This window comes from Phodopus roborovskii, unplaced genomic scaffold (assembly GCF_943737965.1).
Source record: "Phodopus roborovskii unplaced genomic scaffold, PHOROB, whole genome shotgun sequence".
Taxonomy (NCBI): Eukaryota; Metazoa; Chordata; class Mammalia; order Rodentia; family Cricetidae; genus Phodopus; species Phodopus roborovskii.
This window is the reverse complement of record NW_026126459.1, coordinates 4,867,088-4,893,695: the sequence shown is the minus strand read 5'-3', so window position 1 is coordinate 4,893,695 and position 26,608 is coordinate 4,867,088. Positions and strand designations below refer to the sequence as shown.

At 50.1% G+C, this 26,608-nt stretch overlaps 1 protein-coding gene across 1 annotated transcript in view; it reads right to left on the bottom strand.

Annotated features, from left to right (window-relative positions):
- Cacna1i (calcium voltage-gated channel subunit alpha1 I) overlaps nt 1-26,608 on the bottom strand; it is a 108,985-nt gene that overhangs the window by 49,892 nt on the left and 32,485 nt on the right. The window contains exons 3-5 of the mRNA XM_051189417.1: nt 25,306-25,418; nt 24,370-24,503; nt 9,774-9,871 (exon numbers count right to left, since the gene is read on the bottom strand). Of these exons, the coding sequence (XP_051045374.1) occupies nt 9,774-9,871; nt 24,370-24,503; nt 25,306-25,418 (345 nt within the window). The remainder of the gene's footprint in view (nt 1-9,773; nt 9,872-24,369; nt 24,504-25,305; nt 25,419-26,608) is intronic.

The window sequence follows — 26,608 nt, the reverse complement described above, 5'->3', positions numbered from 1 at the left end:
TGCTAAGGACACATTTGTAGGGAGGATGAGATGGAGCTGGACCCTACAGGATGTGAAGAGTCTACCAGAGGGGCTGAAGGGAAGTGTAGCCTCTGAGCATGCATAGCTGCCTGGAGATAGGCCGGGGTTACTGCAGAGGGTCTAAGTGGTTGCAGGGAAGTTGCATAGATGACTAGTCAAAAGGCCTGTGTCACTGTCACCAGCAGATCTCTGAGCAAGCACAACCCTTGAGTGGGTTCTGGGAAGTACAGTCCTAGAGACCACACAGAGGCAGTGGATGGAAAGAAACCTGGACCAAAACTACCCTGAGGAAGCTGCAGATTCCTCTGTTTCCACATACCCATCCGCAACTCACGAAGACTCACTAACAAGCACCATGCCAGCCTGACTGCTCCTGGCTGCTCCCAAGGGTGGCCTTTGTTGCTCAATTAATTACATTTCCCTTGTTCTCCAGGATATTGAAATTCTGAGCTGCCAGTTACTTCCCCTGAACAGTAGCCCCTTCCCTCTGTTTCCTTCTGCCAGGGGGCCCAGCTCTTCTCACGGGGTTCCCTAGGGCCTGGGGAGTCCAGGGGCCACAGAGGCAAGGTGTAATTAGGTAATTAGGAATTTAGCACAAATTGAATTCATCCATGGCTGCCCAGGGAATTGGGATCACAGGATTAGGAGTCAGGCAAGGCTCTGCGGAGCCTGGCTAAGCCTTCTTTTACATACTTGGTGTAGGAAGTAGCCAAGACCAGTAAGACACCGATACTCTTCCGCCAGTGCCCTGACGCCAGGCACATGAGAAAGAAGAAGTAGGAATAGGCAAAAAGAGAGGTACAGACAGAGCAGTAAATGGAGACAGAGAAGGGGGACATGGGTGAGAAGACTTGGGAGAGAGGGACAGAGGGGAGGATACGATACATTCATGCGAGAAGGAGCCATCTTCGGACTTCTCTTCACATACTCTTTCTCCTCCTCCAAGCAGCCTTCCTGGGTTCTCGCCATACCCAGTCAAAAGTACCCACCCTCTAGTTCCACTGCCCCCATCACACCTTCCCTTTCTTAGTCTGGGCTTACTTTGGACACTGTCAGCCTGGGTTAGAAGCCAGGTAGCCCTTAATGGAGACAGGCTGTCAGTGGTCCCAAGAGTGTAGCTAAAGACCTGTTCCCCAGCCAATAAGAGATAGAGGACACTGGACATCTGGTGTGGACCCACCCCTGGTGGCACTCAGCACAAACAAGATGAAGAGGTCCTAGTCCCAGCTGGGTAGCAAGTCATACCCCTTTGGGGACACAATGGCTGTAGCAGCCTTATTTATAGGCAGGCATTTCCCATGTGCCTACATGTATTTGATTCAAGAGCTTATGTATACACATACACACACACACACACACACACACACACACACACACACATTTTCTTCAACTCAGCCCACAGCCCATTCCAAATGTTCCTATCAGGACAGCCCTGGGTCCACTCCCAGAAGCAGGCCTGGCTCATGCCACTGTAGACCCCAGCTTCCTGCTTCCCTCCTAGCCAGCACATATGCAGAAGGTCATCTTGCTCCTTTGGTTCTCTGTGTCCTGAGGTTCCCTCTTCTTGTCCCTGGGAGTGGGCTAGTAACTGACGTCAACCCACTCTTCCTCAGTCACAGCACTTGCTACCCAAAGCAACTTGTGTAGGTTCAGGGCTCTACTGCTCTGAATCTGGCTTCTGGACCCAGGCAAGTGTACACGCCAGGCGCACATTCCCCAGTCCTGCTGGGTCCTGACCAGAGCAACAGCCCTTCGGGAGACAACGGCTCAGAGAAAAAAGGACTGATGGTGGGTGCTGGAGAGATGACTCTGCAGTCAAGAGCACGAGATGCTCTTCCAGAGGAAGCAGTTTGATTCCTAGAACCCACATAGCAGCTCACAACCATCTGTAACTCCAGTTCCAGAGGATCTGAGACCCACTCCTGGCCTGTTTAGGCATCTGGCACACACACAGTGCACAGACATACATGCAGGCAAAATACCAAAACAGACAAAAATAAGCTTTATAAAGAGTGGTAGGTAAATGGATGGTCCCCCTCCACAGCTACTAACAAGAAACCTGCCACCACCATACATTGCTCTGAGCCCCAAAGACTCATTAGCTTAAAAAAAAAAAATCAAACTAGATGAGGCCAGATATAGCAAGAATAGTTATAATTCCTCTACTTAGGATAGCTGAGTGGGGAGGATTGCCTCAAGTTTGAGGCCAGCCTGAACTACAGAGGAAAACCCTGTCTCAAAAATTAATTAACTAATTAATTAAATGAAATTAAAAAATAGCTCCCTGCCCCATGAAGCACACTTGAGAAAAGACAAGCCTGAATCGTATGTAAATCTCTCCATTTGTCCAGGGGCACTAACTGTGAAGATCTGTGGACCAGGAAAGGGGTGGGGTTGCCAGTCAGGATCAAGGGACTTCCTTGAAATAGGGACTAGAAAGGCAAGACGACTCTGAGCAAAGTAGCAAAGGAAGTGAAGAGGCATGTCTGCATTGACAAATTTCAGGCAGCAGGAGCAGACAGATGTCTAGAAAACAAAGCAGGTCAGGGCAGAAGAGGCCCCTGGGAAACAACCCACAGGACCTTCTCTGTAAATGCCCAGTGAATACCCCATTACATGAGCCCATATCTTTATGGAAGATAGGCTCCTGGGTTCTGTGACCAGGAAGGCAAAGATGGCCACATAATGGCTTGGATGGGACCCAAGAGGAATGGACTCCGTGTCCTCAGCCTCACAGTTGAAGTTGCCCCAGCCACTCTAAGCCCCCTTCATGGGTTATCAGTACTTTGCCACTGGGTATCTGATCCCTCTGCCCCTGTGTATTCTGCCTGCCCCTGCCTGGCCATTGCTTGCCCACCATTGTGATAAGCTAAAGGAGAGTAGATGACAGAGTGGTGTGAAGGCACAGGGAGGATTCTGAAGATACCAGGGAGGTGGGACCAAGAGGGGAGGCATAAGATATGGGAGGAAGGAGGGAATCCGGTACAGCTAGAAGGTTTGGGGTCACAAAGCAGCTATCAGTGGAGACGAGAATCTGGACATATAGAGTTTGGAGGTGTGCCTCACTGTCCATCCTCACAGAGTTGCTTCATTGAGCTCAGAGTGTGGGGTTCAGGAGAGAGGGGTCTGGTCTAGGGGTGTGACATGAGTATCGTCAGGGTAGATGGTCTAGATGACATCAAAACTGGTACCATAGTGGCAGATTCCAGGCAGGGAAATGAATACAACAGCTCCACCCCAACCTAAGAGATGGAGACCCCAGAGCAGACCCTCTGCTGCAAGAGAACATAGAAGGTCCCTTGGTGACCATGGAGGAGATGGCAAGAGGGAGGTACACTGCCTAGCAGTCATCTCCTCCCCAGGCCCAAGGTGCTCCACAGACAGGAGCTGTCAAGCCAGATTAGCTCAGCCACTCTGCCAGACCAGTTCAAGCAGAAATCACAGGACGTGTGCCAGCCTCAGCCAGGGGCACAACACATTGCCGGGGGAGGGGGGAGACAGCAGAGAAAGAGGTGTGCCACGGCTGTGGCCTGGCCCCCAAGGCTGCATATTTTTTGATCTGGCCAGGTTGGCGGAGGTCACCAAACAGCCAGGAGAAGAAAGTGCTGAGCACAAGGAGAAGCCGTCTGCTGCCCTGCCATTGCCAAGCCAACTAATCAGAGGCACAACAGGGGCCAGGGAGGCCGGGCCAGGCAGCAGACGGTCGGACTGCCAGGGTCACAATTGCTGGCACCAGCCCAGCCTGGAAGGGGCCTGTAGGCTGAAGGCGGACACCAAGTTACAGAGCACCCTGCCTTCTTCATCCCATAGGCCTTAAGTCCCTCCCCAGAGCAGTGTGTGCCCACCCAGAGTGTACCAAACAACATCCATCCTTCCCAGGACCTATCACCCTCCTCTAGGGAGTCCCATCAAAGTATCTGCAGTGCCTTAGCCCTGACCCCTGGACCCTGGTCCACTACTTGGGGCTCAAGTGTCAGCCAACGATGAGGGACTATAGATGAACCTATGCTTTGTCCCTCCCTATACCTAACCCTGGGCCTGGCATAGTAGCCCCTGGCAATACTACTTCAGATGAGGAACAATCAAGAGGCCAACACACTAACCTAATACTACCACCTGTGTCCCGTTGACAGTCTTCCAGATTCCTAGAACAAGACTCAGTACTTGACCCTGAACTAACTGCTCTGACTCATGTCCTACAATCCCTGGGTTCCTACCAGACATCTGGCCAGATGTTCTCCACACAGCTCTTCAGAGAAGGCAGCAGCTCTTGGCAGTAGGGTACCTCATCTCTCTCATCTCTGTCCCTCCCTCTCCTTCCCTCCCTCCTGCAGGCTGTAGGCTTTTATACCCCAAGAAGAGAGAATCCATATGGACCAAGGACAGGAAGCCTTGGGATTCAGATCTACCCAGAATTCCTCCTGCCTTCCCTGGAGCCCAAGGAACCACACACTCCAGAGAAAGCAACAAAATGCCCACATCAGTTCTGACCCACAATTTTTCTTTCTCCCAGACCCTGTACCCAATAACACTCCCTAGGTCCTTCCAAGAAAGAAACCTGGCTCTTCCTGTCCCTTCTCAACACAACTGGACTGACAGTGATCCAGCTGGGACCCTATCTGGATAGGATTAGCCAAAGCAGTCCTGGGTACCAGAGCAGGTACATTTCCTGTACTGGCCACTGCCACACCTCTGTCAATAGAAAGCTCAGCACCCCAAAACTGAGTCTGCAGTTCCCCCGCTGTAAAGTGGATGCTACACAATCCTAATAGCCTATAATTTATTAGAAGATGGAGTAACAGCCCTGTGAGACTGTGAGGGGCTCAGCCCAATGCTTGATAAACTCCAGCCATTTGTCAGTAAATCCCAGATGTAAGCCACCCCCTCCTGCTATGTTCCTCTGGCTTTGAATCCGCCAACAAGGGAGTAGAGATAACTGTACCAATTTCCATCCTGTCATTTAGGCAAAATGGTGTGATGTGCATGGAGAGCTATCTGAGGAAGCGAGTGATGAGTAAGTAACACAGGTATAAGGGATGATGAGAGATGAGCTCCTACCCCTCCCAACATGGGGTTCCCTGAGCTGCCACAGCAGCCCCAGGGTGTCTCAGTGTCATACTCTGACTGCAGGAATGCCCACCCACACCCTGAGACCTCTGAGTCCTTGATGGGCTCTTCTAAGACCAGCCTTTGCTGAGATGTCCCCAAGACCCCCTGGTCCTCATCACAGAACCTGCCCATCACTTCTCACACGAGACATTCGGCAGGAAGTTCTTCAAGCACACCATATCATTTCAGCCACACTACAGGACAGAGATTAGAAAGATTGACTCCATTTTCTAGTTGGAGGACTCAAACATAGAGGGGACAGGGTTTGCTGAATCGGAACCAGGGGCTGCCAGCGCAGCAGAGAGACCTGTAGTTGGGAGTCCCTGTAGATCTGTGCCATTGCTCCCACCCCGTCCACAGGTATCTTGAAGCACCTTCTTCATTTTGCATAGACAGCCTAGGCCAACCAACCCAGGGTCCCTTGTGGTAAGGTAGGTTGTGACAGAGCCAGCAACTGTAAGCCCGAGTACAGCTCAGGACCCTGGAGGTTGCGCAGACACTCCTGCAACAGCCTAGCTCGGAGTGCAACACCTATTTGCAGCATGGACTGGCTCCATGCTCCGTGAAAGCTGCCCAAGTTTCTAACTGGAGGCAAAAAGCAATTTTTCTCTTTGAAAGGAGTCAACTAATGGAGCTCAGGGAAACGCTGTGGTTACTTAGAGGAGGCACAGACAGAGGCAAGCCCAGAGTGGGGCTGGTGCCAGGACACACACGCTTGCAGATAATCCAGGCCCATCATGCTAAGGCCCAGATAAAAGCAGCGACTAATAAGAGTTTGTAAAGAACCAGAACTCAACCTCCCACCTCTCTCCTCAACTTCTCCCATCTTCTGTCTCCTTCCCCTTACCTGCCAAAGGCAGGAACTGAGAATGAAGCTGCAGGGGTGGGATGGAGGGACATATTTTGAAAAATTCTGTAATGAGAGCCCTGACTTCTGGGTCCCTACCCACCCAATACGAAGTTGAAAACCACACAGCTAATCCAGCGCTTTCTGCTCTGTGCCACAGGGAAACTGCCCATGTCACAGCAGAGTGGGGGCCAGGATTTGCACTCTCTGACCTCCAGTTGAGTCTTTCTAGGTGATCATGTTGAGGTTCTATCCTCCGCTACATTTTTTTAAGGTTCTGGTAACCTACCTCCCTGATTTCCCAATTAATCACTGATCATTTGACTGCCCAGTACTGGCTCTCTAGCTTGCCATCTAGTGGTGAAACTTACAGCTGCAGGCTACTGCTGAACACATCCCAAGGCAGACACAACTAAGGAGTCCTAAGGAGCCTAGGCCTCTCTCAGGTCACTATTACCTGGTGACTCCTAGAGGAAGGCAAGGCAGCCAGGGACAAAGAAGGCTTCCCTGTAGAATGAGGGGCTGAGTTGCTGGACTTCAGAGATCCCCATTTTCCAACTGTCATGCATTCCTAGAGTTCATCTACTTAAGAAGGTGAGTTCAAGCCAGGCATGGTGGCCCATACCTTTGGTCCCAGCACTCAGGAGGCAGAGATGGGAAGATCTCTGTGAATTCAAGGACAGCCTGGTTTACTAAGTTCCAGGACAGCCAGGACTATGTAGACAGACATTGAATCAGAATAAAAACAAAAAGAAGCAAGAGGCAATGATGGAAAAAGAGAAGGAAGAGGAGAAGGGAGGAGGAGAAGGACAAAGAAGAGAGGGAACAAGGAGGAGGAGAAAGAGAATAGGGGAGGAGGAGGAGGGGGAAGAAGTTGTTCATCCTAAGGTTATTTCCTTGGAACATGGCTGCTTACTCAATCTGGAAGTATTTTGGATCCTGGGAGCTCATGCTCTGAGCACCTCCACAATGCTAGATTCTGAGAGAGGTGACTGTCAGCTGAGAGGGCACCTGAGGGTTCCCGAGGGGGCCATTAGCTGTTAGGTCCTGTGGAAAGGCTTGGAGCCTCCCTTGGCTATCTGCACACAGAGCCTCAATAATTGGAACTTCCAGGAACACAGAGATGTTGGGCTTAAGACTGACCCCTGCCCTGCCCTTCTCCAGAGAATAGTCAAACTTGGGACATGGAGTAACCACCTCAGTCCCAAGCCACTTAACAAGCTCTGTACACAGCCAGCCACCCAGGGTGGCCCAGGTTCCACATATGTTCCTATGAGAGACAGACACAATGATTGGGCACATTTACATTTCCTCACATGCATACCCATTTACATGCACATGTATGCACTCACATATGTGCACATGTGTTATCCTGTGAATTCATATAGATTCTCCATATCCATACACAGATGTCCAGAAAGCATCTAACAAGAGAAAGACCCACACTCTACATGTCTATCCTGTCCCTTTGGGCCTTGTCCCATTCACTAACAATCCTTCACATGGCTGCCCCATGCCTGTCAGATCCCAGGCCTGACAGAGACCATGATGTGAGATCCTGTACTAATGCCCTTGTGGATGATACCCTGCTACGTGCCCCTCGCATCCAAAGTGACCAGGCCTGTATGCCCTACGATAGGAACACAACTGTAGATGAAGGCCATCCCCAGGACAGAAATAGAAGCATTACAGGTGAGACCAGGAGAAAGGGGCCCCTGCTCCATGCTCTCAATGCTGTGCCCCTCCCTTCATGCTTAGCTAATAATGACTCTCAGACCTAGGCTTGGCTCAGGAGTACCTCCTCCCTCCCTCTGCCCTGCCCAGCCTTAACCATTGCTTCCTAGTCATGGGAGCAGCTTCAGTGACCAGTCCATCCCACACTCTCCTGCTGACCTCTCCTGTCCCCTCCAGCCTCAGCCCCACTCCCTGACCTTTATCTGGTCCCTGCAGCAGTCAGTACCTGGGATCCCCAACAGCCAGAGGCTACTACTTCTTGACTCTGGCCATGCCCCACTCCCCTTTGCCTCACTGGTCTTTCCCATTGCCAGCTAGTCCCCGTGTTTCATGGGTCTCAATTCAGACACCCATCCCCACCCTGCACCCCGAGCTTGGCTGGGCCCAAGGCATCACTGTCTGTGCCTAGAAGACAGCTAGACAGGCTTATTGAACATGTGTATCGCATATGTGTTTGAGGGTTTCTTCCATAGTTCTAGGCACAGAATGGCTGAGATCCACCATGTAAAGATAGCTCAATAGGGAAAGTGCTTGCTTCACAAGCATGAGGACCAGAGTTCTAATCCCCAGGATCCATGTAAAGGTCAGATTATTCTAGCAGGCTGCCTGTAATTCTAGTCCTTGGAAGGCAGAAACAGAGCAAACTGGCTAGCCACCATAGCTGCATCACTGAGCCCTGGGTTCAATTAAGAAACTGTGCCTCACCCTCCCTTTCTCTCCTTTCTCTTCCCTTCTCTTACTCCCTACCTCCCCCCAATAAACTTTTCACATTAAAAAAAGAAAGAAACTGCCTCAAAGAATAAGAAAATTATCAAGGAAGATTCTTTAATATCAACCTCAGGCCTCCATTCATGCAGGCATGTATAGACACACACACACACACACCACACAAATGCAAATACACACATGTACACTAAGCACACATACACAAGAGAAAGAAAAGAAAGAACAGTTCCTGGCCTTCCCAAACAGATCTGAAAGTCCTAAGCCTATGTCCTCCTCCTTCCCTTCCCTACCTCTTCCCACTCCTAACACAGGGCAGTGGAGGAGGCATCCTACATCTGCTACTTGATGGCAGTGCACCCTTGAGGAGGGAACCATGTCTTCAAGGCTGTTTCTTCATCCTCCAAATAAGAATAACCCAGATTCCTCCCTAGGTGATTGTAAGGCTCAAAACATCAAAGGAACACAGACCAGCCAATGCAGAGCTGACCCTAGGGCTTGTGGATTCAAGGCAACCTCTCAGTTTAAGCTGGGAAAGGAATGGATGAACAGGTATATAAGTGGATAAGTGGGTAGATGAAGAGATGGATGGATAGCTAGGTGGATAGGTGGAAAGTGGAGTAAATGGGTAGATAGGTATATGGGTGAGCTGATGATAGATAGATAGATAGATAGATAGATAGATAGATAGATAGATGTGAGTGCGTGGGTAGTAGATAGATACAGATGAGTGGATGGATGGGTGGATGGATAAATGGGTAGATGATTGGGTGTATGTATAGAAGAACGCATGTATAGACAGATGAGTAAATGTAGTAATTGGATAAATAGGTGAGTGGGTAGGTGTTTGGGGGTGAGCAGATGGATGCATGCATGAAAAGGTGAATAGAAGGGTGGATGAATGAATAGAAGGTGAGTGGATGGATAGATGGATGGATGGATGGATGGATGGATGGATGGATGGGCAAGGGATGAATGGATAGAAAGGTGGCTGGAAAATTAAATAGACAGTCCTATGGGGAAATAGGTAACAGACTCAAGTTCTAAGCCTGCCATGACTGATTTCTCAGAGAAGCACTAAACTCCCTCACTATCCCAGAACAGTCAGACTTCCCAAGTGCTGAAATGCAAGTTATCTGAGGACTCAGAGGCATCAAGACCCCCTCCCTAGCACTCCTGGGCACCACATGCTGGCCCGTAAGTCCAATGGGAGCAAAGTTGTCCAGCACCATGAGCATAAATCTGGCCTAGGAAGGAACTGATCTGTCTTCTGTAAGCAAATAAATGGGCCAAGCTGGGCAGGCAGTGACGGGAGGGCAGGCAGGTAGGTCCAACTCACTGGGTACACGGTTGATGGCTTTGAGGGGCCTCAGGACACGCACAGTGCGGATGGCTGACAGGTTGATGTTCTGAAGGTCCAGAGAGTATTCGACCATCCTATGAAGAAAAGAGAGAATGAGGGACAGTATAGAAAATACTCAGGACCAGGTCCAAGGCTAAGACCACCCAGCCATCCACACTCCCTAGAAGAGCAAGGAAAGGGACCAAGATCCAGCTGTGATGGATCCCAGTCTCCTCTGGAAGCAGGGTTAGCAACAGCAAGACTGTCTGTCACAGGGACTCTGCAGGTAATGTCAGAAGTGGGAGTAGAAGAAACAGAGTGGTCCCAACTGTAGTGCCTGCCCCATGATAAATGGCTCCTACCCTCAAAACCCTATCCATCTGGTCAATGACCTATGTCAGTTCTGCTTCTAGAACTTCTCTTCCAGTGTGGATGCTTAACCATCAGATTAAACCAGAGAAACAAGGTGTCACTGATACATCAATAATAGCTTTACAGAGCCTCCACCAGAGATAGGGTCCTAAAAAGGGCCCACCAAGCCAGAGACCAGCCCCCAGTAAGAAAGCAAAAGGTATTCTGTATTCTGAGGGTGATAAGGAGCCCAGGATAGCTCAACTACTTTTCAGGCTCACAAACACTCCTCAGCCAGCCAAGACCTTCACTTGGGTGTCTTTTTTGCCTGGAGGGACCATCCCCACATCTGTGATGAAATCACACTTGTGCTAGCAGGCCTTCTGCACACAGCCTTGATACCCTAGAAGTTTTTCCACACTGAGTCCAGAGTGCACCAGACCACTGTCAGTACTATGGACCCAAGATATCTCAAAACCAGCCCTGTTGGGCAGGGTGATTCAAAGAGGCAGCCTTGGAGCTTCACACTGCCCTAGTCCTCTCTTCAGCCTCACCTCACACCGTACTCCTCATTCCACTTGCCCTGCAATGCTTTGCCTCTTCCAGGAAGCCTTCCCAGATCTCATACAAAGCATGTCTTGAAGACCCATACAATGGTCTGCACATCAGTCATATGTCACCTGCTGAGTCGCCACTGTCCACTCCCTCACTGAAAGATCCCCTCAACAAATGACCTCAGGTGTCACTCAGTAGAGCCTCCCCCCATCCCACCCAGGGCTGCTAGCTCCACATGTCACCAGTGTGGGTGGGAAACAAACCTGTCCAACTGTTGTGAGCCACCGCCCCCTCCTGTCGCTTGAGGAGTAATTGAGCGAAAGCTGCCTCACCTGAGATGCCCCCAGCCCATCCCCCATTCTTGTGCACACCTAACACTCTGGCAGGCTCAGCTCAGTATGCACAACCCCCACACGTGCACACCTGAGCTTGCTCATCCACTCACACACTCACTTGTGGACACCCTCAAACACACACACACAATCCTACTTTAGCCTAAGTTCAGATAGGAGTGACCTAAAAAAAAAAAAAAAAGTGACAGAGATTAAAAACAGAGACAAAGATTAGAGAAGGGGATGGGAGAAGGGAGAAGAGGGTCCAGTTCAGGGCAGCAATGGGGGGGGGGTGAGGATGAGACCTGGAAATGGGGGAAGACAAGAGGGGGCCCTGAGCAGGCAGTAGGGAGTAGGCCGCGTGAGGATTCCATGCGTGGGTGAGCCAAACTGTCATTTTCATATTGTGTAGAAAGCTCTCCCAGCAGCTGGGGGATGCTTATGACGGACATACTGTGGGGGTGGCACATACTGGCGCGCGCGCACGCGCACACACACACACACACACACACACGGGTGTTCACCCTGGCATGGTTTTGCTGGCACACTCATGCACACATACACATACACCCTGAGCATGGGGAGCTGCCCTGCAGCATTCAGTCACTCCATAGACCCTCTTCCTGCTGACCTAGGTTCTCTGCATCTGGTCATGAGGGAGGTGCAATGTACATTCTGCTTGGGAGTGTGGAAAAAAGGAGGGTGCCCAAAATACTACATGACACACCTGCCTAGCTCAAGACAGAGGGATCATGGAGCCAGTCCTACCCCTGTGAAATATCAAAAACAAAAGGCATTGCAGGCTTGGGGTAGACAGAAAATCAGGGGCTGTTGGAGGGCTGTATCTGGGCCCTATCCTGTTGATTCCTTATGTTCCTCTACCTGAGCGCGCGCGCGCACACACACACACACACCCACACACACACACACACACACACATGCGATTCTGAACCTGCCTCTGTCAACCTTGGACAGAACCCTGCTCTAGAGCAACCTCAGCAAGGAAATCCCCAGGACACCCCTGCCTGTCCCTGACTCCAGGCCCCAAATGGACACATGCTCCACTGTCTCCCCTCCAGAGCCCCCAGGGCCACAGCCTAGATGATCAGCACTGAGCAAAGCGTGGGGCCTGGGTTCAGCATGTTGGCGAGAAACTGTTCTCTTACATTGTCTTCCACAACCAGGGAAAAGAGACAGGCTCCCTGGATGCTGGACAGCATGTAGGCTGAAGCTGGTTATCACCAAGGCCCACGATTACCCAGTGGGAAGTTGATCGGAATCACAGGCTCGGCCTCAAACTCAGCAACCTCTACACTCTGGCTCCCTAGAAGAGCCAGAGAAGCCACAGCCAAGATGTACATTATAAGCTCAGATGGAACAGACTTAGATAGACATTGCACTAACCCAGCCCCTTCCCTTCACCCTGAGCCTAACCCTACAGATCTTCAGGCAGGAACATACCCTCTACAGTGAGCTGCAAAATTTCCTCAGACCCCAAAATTGCATCCTTCAGGCTCTCAAAAAACAAAAACAAAAACAAAAAATCACCCCATGAAACTTCTTGTAGAATTTAATATCAAAATTTGAATACCAAGCTTCCTGGCAGCCCATTGAAAAGGGAAAATGTGATATTACCATGTTCTTAGCAACATAAACCAACTAGGAGCTTTGGAAGTTTCTCCTAAGCTTTCTTCAATACCCCATGACCCTACTGGAACATTCTGCTGTAGCTGTTTCCTATCTCAGAGAGGAGCACCATCTAAATTCATTTGGTGAGTATGAAGCACATATTAGGTGCACAAGAAGCACACATTAGGTGCACAATGGAGAACCCAGAGGCTTTGATGGCAGAAAGGTTGCTGGACGCGTGTGGGAAGGTCAGGGAAGAGCACCTGACTGGGAGGCAGGGGCTGTGTGTTTAAGTCTCTGCCCTGGGAACCTCACCATCCTGACAGAGGCTCTTACCAGTAAGCCCAACCAGGGACAGCTGCTGATCTCTACCATGCCTGCCGAGACTGTGTTACTGTCCCTGTCCCCTGACAGCTGTGTCAGTCTCCCTCCTGTTCTCCTGCCTCCTGCTCTCCCCTCCTCCCAGCCCAACCACATCACAAATCTAAACCTCCAATGGAGCAGAGCTCCCTTAAAGCCTTCCATGGCCCCCACTGCTCTCAGGAAAACACCCGGGCTTCTGACCACAGCCTTCAAAGTCTCCACAGTCTGGCCTTGCCCCTCACCCCTGCTCCTACCTTCAGTGACTGTAGGTGTGAAGCCAGGCTCACAGGGCACCTTAGGCAAACCCCCGCTCTGTCTGTGTCACACAGCCCTCCCCTCCTTTCTCCCTTCTCACTCCTCACCAAGTACAAAATTCACCATCACTCCCTGTTCTGAGTCTCACTTCCCGGCTGGGATGGACTCCCCTCTTGAGGCAAGGCCTCGGGCTGCTCATTCACTCAAAAACTGACCCAGAAATCATGGAAAGGGAGGAAAAGTGAATCACGAGGGTAGACTGTTCAGGGCAGTCCAGCTGTGACCCCATCCAGAAGCCCCAACATAACAGAGATATCTGGGTGCTGGAGCAGCAAGGCTGGGCTGCAGCACAGAAGCAGAGAGCTTGTCTAGCATGTGCAAAGCTATGGGTTCTATTCCCAACATGGGGCGCAGGGAGGTGGGCCAACAGCAATGGCACCTGCAACATCACACACACACACACACACACACACACACACACACACACACACACACACTGTGGCACTAGGCATGCCTGTCTCCCCATCTCTGACCTTCATGCCCAGCTTTACCTGCTGCCCATACTCTGGAGATACTCAGGAAACCAACCTATCATGAATAACACCACCCACCCAAGGCCACCTGTAATGACAGAAGCCATCCCTTCCTCCTGTCACCATGAAAGTGGTCTCTGGGTCCCCATCCTAGCTCCTAACAAGGTGAAAACGAAGCTGCTGAGTGGGTGACTTCCCTCAGGCCCCAAGTAAGACATCACTTTCAAGAGTGAGAAATTAATTCCTAATTACACAGTTTCTTTATCACACAGTTTCAGTGCTAACGGTCTTTAAGGGGAAAAAAAGGCAACGACTCCCCTCCTGCCAACTCCCAAGCACCTAACTGGGCAAAGCAATTTTGCTTTAAAACACCCTGGAACTACTCTGGGAGATGAGGGACTGTCCTTCCTCCCTGAGTCGCTGGGCTTGGGTTGGGGCAGGTAAGAAAGCAGATAGGGTGAGAAGGGCTCCTCTGGGCATCTTCTACTATTCCTGATAAAGAGCCCCTTTCTGTAACTCCTGTCACCAGGGAGAGGCCCAGGACTGCTCAGATGGAGACATGTCCCCTAGCTTGGTCACTGTCACAGGTACAGAATGGGCATGCAGCCCCAGGTTGTCCTTGAGGGTAATTTAGTCCTCAAGCTGGACCAGCTGAGAGGAGACACCCCTTCCTGAATAAATGGCCTGGAAACTGGAGGCACTCAGTATGGTCTGATGATTGCACCAACACAGAAGGCTGAGGAGGAGCTGTAGGGGCTGGATTCTGGGCTGGGGCAGCTCTGCCCTCCATTCTGCCTAGATTCCTCCCTTTAAGCTTGAGGATAAGGAGCCTGGAAGCCTTGGGTTTCTGCTACCTGCCACTCAGTCCTGGCAGGCTGGGAAGAGCTTCCTGAGCACTACCCGTTATCTGCAGAAGAAGAAGTTGGGGCCCAGAGAAACCCAGAGGAACAGCCAGGTGTGGAAGAACCTACCTCTACCCCATCTCATCAAAGATCACCAGCTCTTCCCCCTCAACTGGCTCAGTGACCACAACACACAATAGTAAGTGAGATGGCCAGCATCCTTGGAGGCAGTGTGGTCTAGTGGTCAGAGAATGTTATTGGGTTCTGGGCCCAGCTCACTCTCAGGACACCCAGTGCCCTTGAATGAGACATTCAATGGAACCAGATTCTAACACAGATTCAGGGCTTATAACAGAGCCTGGTATGAGGAAGGGACAGTAAATATGAGCCATCATGAGTTTCCTTAGCTTCTTCAGCTCACCCTCATCCATCCACAAGTCACATGTACCCCGGAGGGAAAGGTCACATATACCCAGGCAGGAAGATCCAGGAAGGCCCAGGCCATAATTTTGGAAGCCCTCTGGCCTCATCTCCAGCACTGCCCACCGCCCACTGTACTCCAATGTCTGGCAACAACTCCAGCTCTCGGAGTGTTCCAGACCTCTTCGGTCCAGTCTTTGTATCTAAAGAGCCCTTTCTGGCTTTTCCAGGCCCACCGCCAAGCTAAGCTGAACTCTCCCACCTTGTGAACCACTGTTGCTTACTCTGCATACCTCAGGGCCCCAGCAAGTCCCTAGCACTGAGCCCATGCAGGCTCCCTCTGAGAGCTTGTCAGATAAACAGATTGAAGAACAAGATTTTTTTTTAAATGAGCCTTTGGAGCTACTGAGAAGCAACACGGAATACCTGGAGTGCATCTTTCCAGGAAACACCCCACCCAGGTGTGATGTTGGGGATGGTAGACCATTGGTCAGGAGGCAGCTGAAGGTGACTCAGCCTGTGATAGCTAGACCATCAGCTTGGGACACTGGCCTGACACCCAGCACACAGTAGGGGTTGGTGCAGCATGTGCAGCGAAAGGGAGAAGTGGGGGGTGGGGGACACCACGAGACTAACACTGTGACCCTTGACTCAGGTCAGTTCCTTAACAGTCATGGTGACTTCACCCATTGCTGTGGTCAGTTTATATCCCTTGCAACAAAGTCTTACAGTAAAATTCTAGTGCCCAAAAGCATGGAATGAGGAGGTGGCATTCTTGGGGTATTTCAGGATGAAACTGGTGCCCTGACAAACTCAACAAAAGAGAACTATTCACCCCTCATCAGTGAGGATGCACCAAGGAAGCACATCTGTGTGGTGATGGACCCTGACCAGGCTCCAAATCCTGTTGCAGCTTGACCTCGGAGTCTCAGGCTCTGGACTGGGAATACGTGTCTGTTGTTTATAACAATAGCTCTCAGCACCCAGGCAGCCTGTAGTGTTTCCTTACAGCATGCCTGTACTAAGATACCCACAGTTCCTCACACAAAGTCTCCAGGAGGCCCACTTGACTACTGGGGAAAGTGTGCATAACTGAATCAGATCATAGTTCAGGGAGGGTTCTGTATGAGGAAGGGTGGCTACAAAGTCTTAGGGTGGGTTACAAAGACAGATCCCAGGAGAGTGGGGACTTACTTGGCTCTGGAAACTCATTGATCAAGGAACTCAAGACTCTCCCAACTCTCCCACTGCTGGCCTGCATTCAGGGCTCTGCTACCTCATCTTTGCTAGGGTCATGAGATAAATACATGGTGCTCAGGTAAAATATGTATGCTGTTTGTTTTGTTTTATAGACAGTCTTCCACTATGGCTCAAACTCTCAGTAATCTTTCTACCTCAGCCACACAAGTGCTAGGTTTATAGACATGAACTGAGCCCCACGCCTCACTCAATAAGGCCTGATTGTTTCATTTTGCCTGTATCTTTGTGTAGTGTGTATTCATGTTCTCCCGTGTTTGAGTGTGAAAGCCTGAATCTGATGTTGGGAGTCTTCTTTAATTGCTCTCTACCCTTACTCATTGAGGCAAGTTCTCTTGATTGAATCCAAAGCTCACCAATGTGAACAGTCCAGTCGGATTCCCTGTCTTGGCCTTCAGAGCTTTGGAATTACAGGTAAGCTGTCATGCCCTCCTGGTTTGTAAGAGAGTCCTAGAGTTCCAAGTTCTAATCACCATGCTTGTGGGGCAAGGACATTATACACTGAGCTATCCCCTTTTGCAATGTCCACGTCCCTTAAGTGAGCTCGGGCTAGTCTTGACACTACCTGGGATGGACTATGCTACTGGGAAGTGGGAGAAGGACATTATAAGCTCTGTCACAGGCCAGAGGAAACAAATATACCTCACAGTTTCCTGAATGCCAGTAAGACTTCCCAAGTCCTTGGGACAGATCAATGGGACTATTTTGACTTCTGAAAAGGTGATACTCCCTCATACCTGGAGTGAGTGTGGGCTCCAGCACAGCCATATCTGAGCAATCCCAGATCCCCTGTACAGGATAGTGACCTGGAGCAGGCTACCAGCTTCTATGAGCCTCCATTTCCTCATCTGCAAAGCAGCTTGGGGTGCTGAGGCTGAAGACCTCAGGGTGGTAGATGTAAAATGTCCCAACCATCAGCAAGCCACCCATGAGCCAACACCTGTTGCCCAAGCTTCTGGCTGCACTCCAAGAAACCCAGGGCCAAGGATTCTCTTTCCATCCTCCTGGGATATCCTCCTTGTTCTCACGACATGAGGCAGAGGTGGAGCTGACACCCACCAAGACTGGCTCAGGATTGAACACAGAGCCCATTCCAGCCAATCAGAGCCAAGAAGGCTCAATCCTGGGCCTCAATGACTGAGCAGAAAAGGAGAGGTAGTAACTGTGAGAACACCCAATGCCATCCTGCACAGATCAAAAAACTCCAGTGAGGAGCACTAGCCCCAAAGAAACAGCAGAGCTAAGAGATAGCTGCATAGATAAGGTTGTCTGTCAGATTCTGGAACCAGCCATGATGGAAGGCAAGGCTCTTCAGCAAAGGAGCCAGGAGAATCCCTTCATCATATGACTTTGAGGTTCCTGCCTGACTCACACCTGACCAGTATGACTCACCAGGCAAGTCTGAGGATCTCTGTCAACTCACCCATCCCCCATCTTGTTTCTATGGAAACAGGCCCACATGGTGACCATCACCTATTCCAACCAGTCCTGTATGCAAACAAAACCAACATTGACACTCAGATTCTGTCCAGAACCTTCCACGGTCCACACCCACCCAATCACAGATCCTCACCCAGCTCTTCAGCACCTCACCCAACAGACCAGAAAGCAATGCAGCCTGCAGCCTCGGGAGCCATGTCCTTGACCCAAGGCCAGGCTCTAGGGACCTGTGAAGTCCCAAAGTAAAGTAAGTGGTCAGTGGCATGGCACTCAGGGCCTCTTGAACCTCTTGGCAATTATGGGACTTCTGAGCCACACTTAACACAGACACAGCCACATGGGAAGAAGGCTCCTCTTCGGGCTTCTGACCACTGACCACAGCTGGGCCCACTGGCAGGCACTGGTGCCTCCGCAGCACTTGTACAATTGGTACAAGCTTTATATTCCTTGGCAGAGGAGGGCTATGGGAGTGACAACCAAGGGGGGTCAGGGAGGACACTGCCCACCTGACACAAACCTTCTCCAATTTGAATTGACCCCATAGAGCAGCTCTTGGTTGGCTAAGTCAAGTTCAAAGATGTTTTCTGATTTCCTTGCCTCCCTGTACCTAAGAGTAGCCATGAGATTTGGCTCCGGCCAAGAGCACTAGGAAAGGAAGGGATCCTGTAAAGAAAGCATTGTTTTCTGACCCTAGTAGACAGGCATGGCTGGCATGAACATCTCTCCACCCTTCCATATGACCTTCAATTCAGATATCCATAGCTCCAGCCACTGCCTTGTGACCATGAGAGAAAAGACCCAGAAAAATCACAAGGACGTTAACTCCTTCGTGGCAACTCTTTCATCAGTAACCAGAACTGGGAGTCATGATCTCACCTCCCATGGCTTTCTACAGCGGTCACAAGAGGCAGCTTCTCTAACAGCAGCCACAGACCACCACAGCAGGACCCCTGGGTAAAGGCAGATTCCTGGGTCCCTCCATGCCTGATAGGCCCACATCCCCAGAGTGGGGCCCAAGAGGCTGCCCCCATGACTCTGCTGCTCTCTTCAGAGAGAGGTGAAAGATTGTGTTTGAAGGCTGAGGAAATTACCCATCCCAACTGCTGTGTGTGATTATCTCTCCTTCAACCAGCCTGCACCCCCAGAAAGCCTCTATCCAGCAGCCTGTAGTTAGAAACTCCTCTCCCCTGCCCCAGTCTTCTCTGGCCTGCTGCATGCACTTAAGGCAAAGTAGTAGAGAGTGGCTGGATAGTAGTCAGGTGAGGGTCTTGTCTGTGAAGGAGGGTAAACAGTCAACAAGCCCAGCTGGGATAATCCTCAGTTTGTCATTGGGATCTTAGGAGAAGGTAGACATTGCTTGCATCTTCTCTGGGAAGGAATTTTAGCAACACACACCCTCATCCCTCAGTCAGCAGCTCTTTTCTTCATGGAAGCCGGTGCTGTGATGTCACAGTCCTCAGGTTTTCAAGGGCTTTTAGATTTAAAGTGCTGACACTTACCACCTACAGTCATCCACCAAAAAGCCCACAGCCCTACCTAGGCCCCTGTTCCCCCAAGCACCAGCTTTGAAATTCCTGTGGAAGCTTTTAACTTTTAACAGAGTGTCTCATTCCCCACCCCGCTGCTGGCAGTGGTCACTTAATAAGGCCTGGGCATGGAGGAGAAGATGGAATTCAGCATGATGTAGGAAGGGACGTATACAGGTGGAGAATATCTCAAGTTCAAGACAGTAATTGAATATTTCATGACCTCCTAATGGACAGGCAGGAGAGAGACGCTTAAGTGGAAGATGGTAGGGTGGCTCAGCCATACCTGAAGAGCAATGGTGAGTGCCTGCTCTGTCACAGGCTGGGGAGGAAGAATGGCAGGGCTCTCAGCCTAAGCTGAGCAAGAATAGGAAGTGACATGGAGAACAAACAGCTGGAACCCCCCCCCCCGCAATGAAAGCACCTGCCACAGGGCCAAGTTTGCTGTTGGAGTTTCAAAGCCACCTGCTATTAATCCCAAGGTGAAGGAGAACCAGTTTGGAGGGCAAACATGATCATGAGACAAGCTACCAGAGCCTTCACTCTGACATGGTGCAGCCTCTCCCATCTGCCCCAAGGCCACTGTCGTTGGAGACTACGATCCTATTCTCCAGGAAAGAATAGAGACTGCGTGATGTAAGTGGAGCTTCTGAGGACACTGTCCTCAGACAAGCAGTGGGGGGTTCTGGAACATTTCATCCCGAAGAGAAAATGAAGCCACCTCTAGACTTCTGGAGGGCTGAGGAGTCTGTACATAAACCCCTCCCTGGGCCCCACCCTCCCACCCCACCCCACCCCACCCCCGCCCCGTGAGAGGACCTAGACTTGTCTCCTAGCCTCATCATCTCTCAGCTCCACACATTACAGAATGCAAGCCTTCCACCTTAGAGTTCATAGTCTTCTCTCTGCTGGACAGTTCCCATTCCCAGCTCTCTGTCTTGAGGACACTCCAATCCCTGATGGATACTGGACCCATGTCCTTGTGTCACTCTGGTCCTTCTAGGCAGTATTGTGGAACCACCTAGAATTTGTCTGTGATATGTGTTTTCCATCTCTTTTCTACACTCTGAGCCCCATGCCAGCAGGAAGAGAATTTGTCTCCCTTATCTCCCTTAGCTTGTGTCCCCACTTCCCAGGACAAAGTCCAGTATGTAATAGTTCCTCAGTAAATGATGACTCAGAAATGAATGAATGGTACTAACAGGTGGGAGCCACAGAAAGACAAACTTCAGCTCAGTGAAAGAACTTTCTAGCCCTTTATTGTGTTCCAGTTTGAGACTTGCTGCCTTGCATGACAGTGAGCTCCCTGCAGGGGCAGCATACAAATGGGGCCTCTGATCTCAATTCAGCTCCACTGAGTTGGGGATGAACGGCTGTGACCTCTAAGGAACCTTGCAACTCAGAGATTCTGTGTCACCCTCTGTGTCTTGGAAGAAGCAGCCAGTAATTTGAGGAAGGGGTGGGACAGAGAGGGAGAAAATATCTTTGGGATGTCAGACCTGTTACTCTGGAAACAGAATGCTTATAGTACTTGGTAGGACTTTATGGGGGAGGGTGGGCAGCTCTGGGGGTGGTAAGAACCAGGTGGGGGTAGGAATGGTGAAACTGGGCTCTGGAGTATCAGCTATAACCATCACCCCTGCCCTCTCCAGCCACACCATTCCTAGGATAGTGAAGACCATGGAGAAAGGGTAAGGCTGGTTCCACATCTAATCCAGGGGTAGATCTTGGGTGTTCATGACTCTAGGAGAAAGTCTCCCATAAAGCTAATGGATGAGTTGCATCACCAATGGGTCACAATGAGGGTGACAATGCAGGGCTCCCCCCCACCCACCCAGTTCATACAGTAAGTTTGTGAAAATATGATGCTTTATATACCAGCCCCACGCCAGCCTTTCCTGATGCTAAAGGTGGCAGCCAGAAGAGCCTACCTCCCAACATGTCCCAAGAACCAGGAAGATATCAACCAGAGCCCTTCACAGGTAACTGGGTACTGAGGCTGGTGATCCTCTCCATGCTCAGCTTGGAGATCCTGGTATGCCAGCACACAGGAACACAATAAGAAACAGAGGGAGCTGAGCTGAGCTTGAGGTCTACCGGCAGGGGTGGGAGAGCTTCAAGATGGGAAGGCCAGACCCAGCCAAAGAAATAACATTCCAGAGACAAGAGTTAGGAAAAGCTGTCCAATGGGCCACGTACCTTCAGTCTCGGCACTGGGAATTTGGAGGCTGACCATCTCTGAGAATCCAAAACCAGCCTAGTCTCCATAGTGAGGTCCAGACCAGCCAGGGCTACACAGTGAGACCCTGTTAGCATAAGCTAGCAGATGTACCTGACAATTTCTCAAAATCTAGGGTACAATACCTGTGTTTGATTTACTCTTTCCTGTTAATTAAAAGGTGTAGATGCTGGGAAATTGCAAGCTGATTTGTAGATTTTTACCAGGCAAAGATGGATGCAATGTCTGCCCAATGTCTGTCCATTACCAGCCCTGTGGTATCTTCATAAGAGGTCACCACCATGCCATCACTCAGCTCTAGTAGCTCCCTGACCCTCTACTACAACTGCTCCCAGATACTGTAATCGCCATCTCATCTGTCCCCACCTTTAGTAGAATAACCAGTGATGCACAGGCACTCCAGGATTTATACAAGGGTCACTTTTCTTCATATTTGTCTTTTAGAACTTTTGGAAATGACACTCTGATTTAAGTTTCCTTCCAGAAGCAGGGAGGCACTATTACTTTTCCCAAGGAGATGTAAGTGAACAGCACATCCATAAGACAAACCGTCCTGAAACCCAGAAAACACAATAGCACGAAGACATCCAGGAGGTGAAAACAACAGAGAAAGGGACAATTCTAGCAGGGGCAGTGAAGGGACAAAGGACCCTGCTGAGTCAAGGGTGACTCACAAAACTGAGTCCGAACTCCCTCCCATTCCAGATAACACAGGACAGATGCAGAGACAAGAGAGAGGAGAGATGACCAGCTAACAGGAATTTGAGAAGGACACAGCAGGAAAACGAGTTAGAAAATCAAAGAAAACAGGTAGTGCCCTGAGCCAACAAGGACTAGAAGATGGAACTACAAGTTCTAGACACCTCGGAGAAAGTTTCAGTTCTGAAGACAAGGAGGAAAATAAGCAGCTTCTTGGCTAGACAAGGCTATTACCTTCTAAGAAAGGAGAGCAATGTGGTACTGCGCTCCATGCAGCCCCATGTTATCAATTCACATGACACAATGTCACCGTTTCTAAGGGAATAAAATCACAAACCTATAAAAAATCAGACACACTTTGTCCTTCCCACTCCAAGATCAAAGGGATGAGTTTGCACAGCCAATATTAAAAAATGATACTATCCAAAACCTTTTCTTTGAAACTCTACTTAAGGGTATTCTCCAGTCAGCCCAAAGTGGAAACGCACCCGACAAAGGTGATGACCTGGTACCCAAGAAATCATCTGAAGTTTACCTGCCTTCAGGCAAGATCCAAATTCCTAGGGACAAGGGGCTTGGGAGTCTGAACAGCACCATCAGGAAGGAATGCTTAGACACAGAGTGGTGACACAAACTGTCACATTTCAGGACAGAGCCTGAGAACTCAGCACATTCCTGGGCCTCTACATCTCTAGTACTCCCTCTCAGCCATTTGCAGGTGACTCTGCTGCAAATGGCAAAATACTCATGTACAATGCATACATGTGCTCCCACACACACTAACAGGCACACATGCATTCTTGATCACCAGCCTTCTTCTAATTGCAGCCGTGATGGGCCATGGCTAAGCATGGTCAGTGCCCGCTTTTCTTTTATCTTCTATGTGTTACCTCCTCAGGACAGAAAACAAGTCCCTATGTCCCCAGCCAGGTTCCATCAGACTCCTGGGTTAAATTATCTCAGCAAAACCCAGCACCTTATTCAGAGCCCTAGCTCAAATGAGGGCAGACCCCATCACAGCTGAGCTGCTGGACACTGTCCTAGACAGTCAGTCTGGCAGGACTGACCTGAATACAGCCACCCTCACCTAGCCTTCAGGGAAGCACCCACACTCAACAGAGCCTTTTGCATCCCTGCCTGCTGAACAGACTCCAAGGAAGCAGAAAGGAAGCCTGAGTGATGCTCCAAATGGGAAAAGAAAAGAAAACTTAGTTTCTCCTGGTTTCTCTGACTGCAGCATGTGGCTTTTTCCTTTTTTTCACCATGTTTTGTTCTATGAACCAGGCTGATCTTAAATTTCCGGTTTAAGTGATCCTCCCACTAAAGCCATTCATACTGTATTAGAAGCAACCACAATGATGATAATGGTGAAGCAACTGTGAGGATAGTCATATGGTGATGATGGTGGTGATGATGATAGCTGGTAAAGGTGACAGTAATGAATGTGGTGGTGACAATGATGGTGACAACTAGGATGGCAATGATGACTAACAATAATTTTGATGGTGATACCTGTGGAGATGATGGTAATGGTTATGATGATTAGGGCAGTGACAGTGATGATATGGTTATGAGAGTCACGATGATGATGGTTGTGATGGTAATGGTTATGATGATGATGTATTGTTATGATGAAGATGACTATAGTCATAGCGAAAATGATGATGTTGGTGATGATTGTGATAGTAATCTTAGCGGTAGTAATGATGATGCTGATGATGGCAATGGTAATGGTAATAATGGTTATAGTAGTGGTGGTGATGAATGATAGCAGTAACATGGTGATAGTGATGGTGAAGATAGTGACAATGATGATAATGATAAGAATGGAGATGGTTATGACAGTGATGTTCATTTGGATCAGGCGAATGTCTTTACTCTTTTTTTACAGATGGGGAAATGGAGGCTTCACAAGGTTAGGCGACTTTCTCAAAGGCATTCAATTAGTCAACATAAAACAGTCTACACTGCCCATCTAGAACAGTTGCTTACCGTGGCCGAAGGACGTGGCCTGTCCACTGAGAGTACCATTTCCGCTGCCCCCTGGGCTAGAGGCCCTGCATTCTCACACAGCATCACCATCATCTCCCAGAAGCCCCTGGATTAGCTATATGGCAGCTGGCATGCATCAAAAAACAGGTTGTTTACCTACCCTGCCATGACAATGAAGAAATCTAAGCGGTTCCATGTGTCCCCGAGGTAGCATTTCTTGCCAAAAATGCCCAGGGCCACCATCTTAAGCACCATCTCCATGGCAAAGAAGATGAAGATGAAGTCATCAAAGACCTGTGGGGAGGAAGAAAAAAGGCAGGGCAGAGTGAACTCTCAGGGTAGAAGTGGAAATCGGAGCCACTGTGAGGTCAAAGGCAGGACAGGAAGAGAACCTCAGAGACCCTGGTCACTCAGCCTCTTCACAGACAAGGGATGAAGTTGCCCAAGGTTACATAGCCCATTCTGTTCATTGCTTTAGCCCAGGTAAGGACAAGGACTAGGGGCTGAGCAGCAGGCTCTCCCTCATTGTCTCTACTAACTGTCAAGCAATAGGACAGACGATGGAACTAAACTCTCCCTCCTGATTCTCACAATGGCACACATTGGGTAGCCCACTTTACAGGGAAGGAAACAAGACTCAAAGAAGCCAAGCAACTCACCCCACGTTACACCACAACTACATGCCAGGATTAAAATGACACTCAGGTCTAGCTCCCAGGGATGGTCCTCAAATATTCTACTTCTGCAAAATGGTGCAGCCCCAGAGCCCTGTTCTATGTTTCTTCACACCCTGCCCAAACCCATGTAGATCAGGGCCCACCTAGGACCTGAGGAGTAAGAACAGGAGAAACGCAAGAAGACACTCCTAAAAGGCATGGGGAGGAGACACTAGGGAGCCAAGGAAGGCTACAGGCAGAGAAGTGTCAGTCACTGCATTTCACTGGTGTGAATGGGGTGTGGGGAAGAACCTCAGCTGGCAAACCAAAGGAAGGTGGAGGGGGCAGTTAGGTAGGAGAGGTGGGGAGCTGCACCAGAGGAGATCCCTGAGGTTAGGACACCCCGGACGGGAGAAGGAAGGAACCACTCAGAGGCTCACCTGTAGGATCTTGCAGCGGTCTGACAGGCACTCCATGTCGTCACATGGCTGGTACATGCCCAGGGTCACACAGTTCAGCAGGATGACCAGCATGCTCACACACTCGAACCATGTACACAGAGTCAAGGATGAACTGGTGGCAGAGAGGCTTAAGGTGCTACACTCCTGAGTGTGACACCCCAAAAACAAACATACATTTCTGCCCTTCCCCCGCCACCCTGTGGACCCCTCAATGACCCAGGTCCAAATTTTCAAAGAAGGTACAGGTGGCCCTGCCCCAACACAGCAGTAAAACTAAGGCCACACCTTGCAAGAAACCAAACCAAAAACCACCAAAGTTCCACTGGAGGATGTTCCTGGTCCCACCCAGGAAGGTCCCCAGCCCCAATAGCTCTGATACCCAAGCCCTTCTCTGACCCCCTTCTCCCATCCCCCAATCCTCCCTGTGCAGAGGTCTCATGGTTCCAGTTCAAGGGCTCTGCTGCATTCCTGAGACCACCTGGACACATTCTCCCAATCTGCCCATCTCCATGGTTGAAGGTCACAGTCTCGCTGAGGCTCCCAGGTCATCCCCACTCAGAGAGTCAGCCCCCCCCCAGGTGCTACCTGGAGCCAGAGAACCTAAGATCAGTTCTATACTCAGGCATTCTAAGTGCCCTTTCCCCCTGCTAACAACCCCTCTTGAGCCACAACTGACTGCATCCATATTTGCCTATCTCAATCTACCTAACCAAAATTCAAAGAGACCTCCCGGCTGTGCCTCTCACAGCCCCCAAGTTGTCGTGATGTAGCTGGGAGAGCTAGAGTCTGCTCATATCGCCCCAAATGGCCTCTCCTCTTTTGCCCAAGCCCTGGGGCCTAAGGAGATCTATACCCAAGAAAGTTCATCACGATAAAATGAAATTGCAGCATGTTAAAATGAAGTTTAAGTCAGACTCAGGGGTGAACTTCCATACTGAGGAGCCTGACTTCCCTTGAAGATGATGACTGACCGGGAAGTGTTTCTCATCTACTAGGAGGGAGCTGAGAGCCCCTACCACCAGCTGTCTGCACACGTATATCCCTGACCTCATCACTTAGCATCTGGGTACAAAGCAGCTAGGCTATATGTTGTCAGAGCAACCAGCAGGGTCAGAGACCAGGGCCTGTATGTGAATTCCAGTCCCAGCTTAGAGTGGCTCTGGGATCTCAAGCAAGCCTCTTCTCATCTCTAAGCTCCTGGGGGCTCCTTACTGAAGTCCAGGAGCACCTCACAGTCCATAGAGGCTGTCCTAACCCCTCTTCTGTAATGGCATCCATGAGC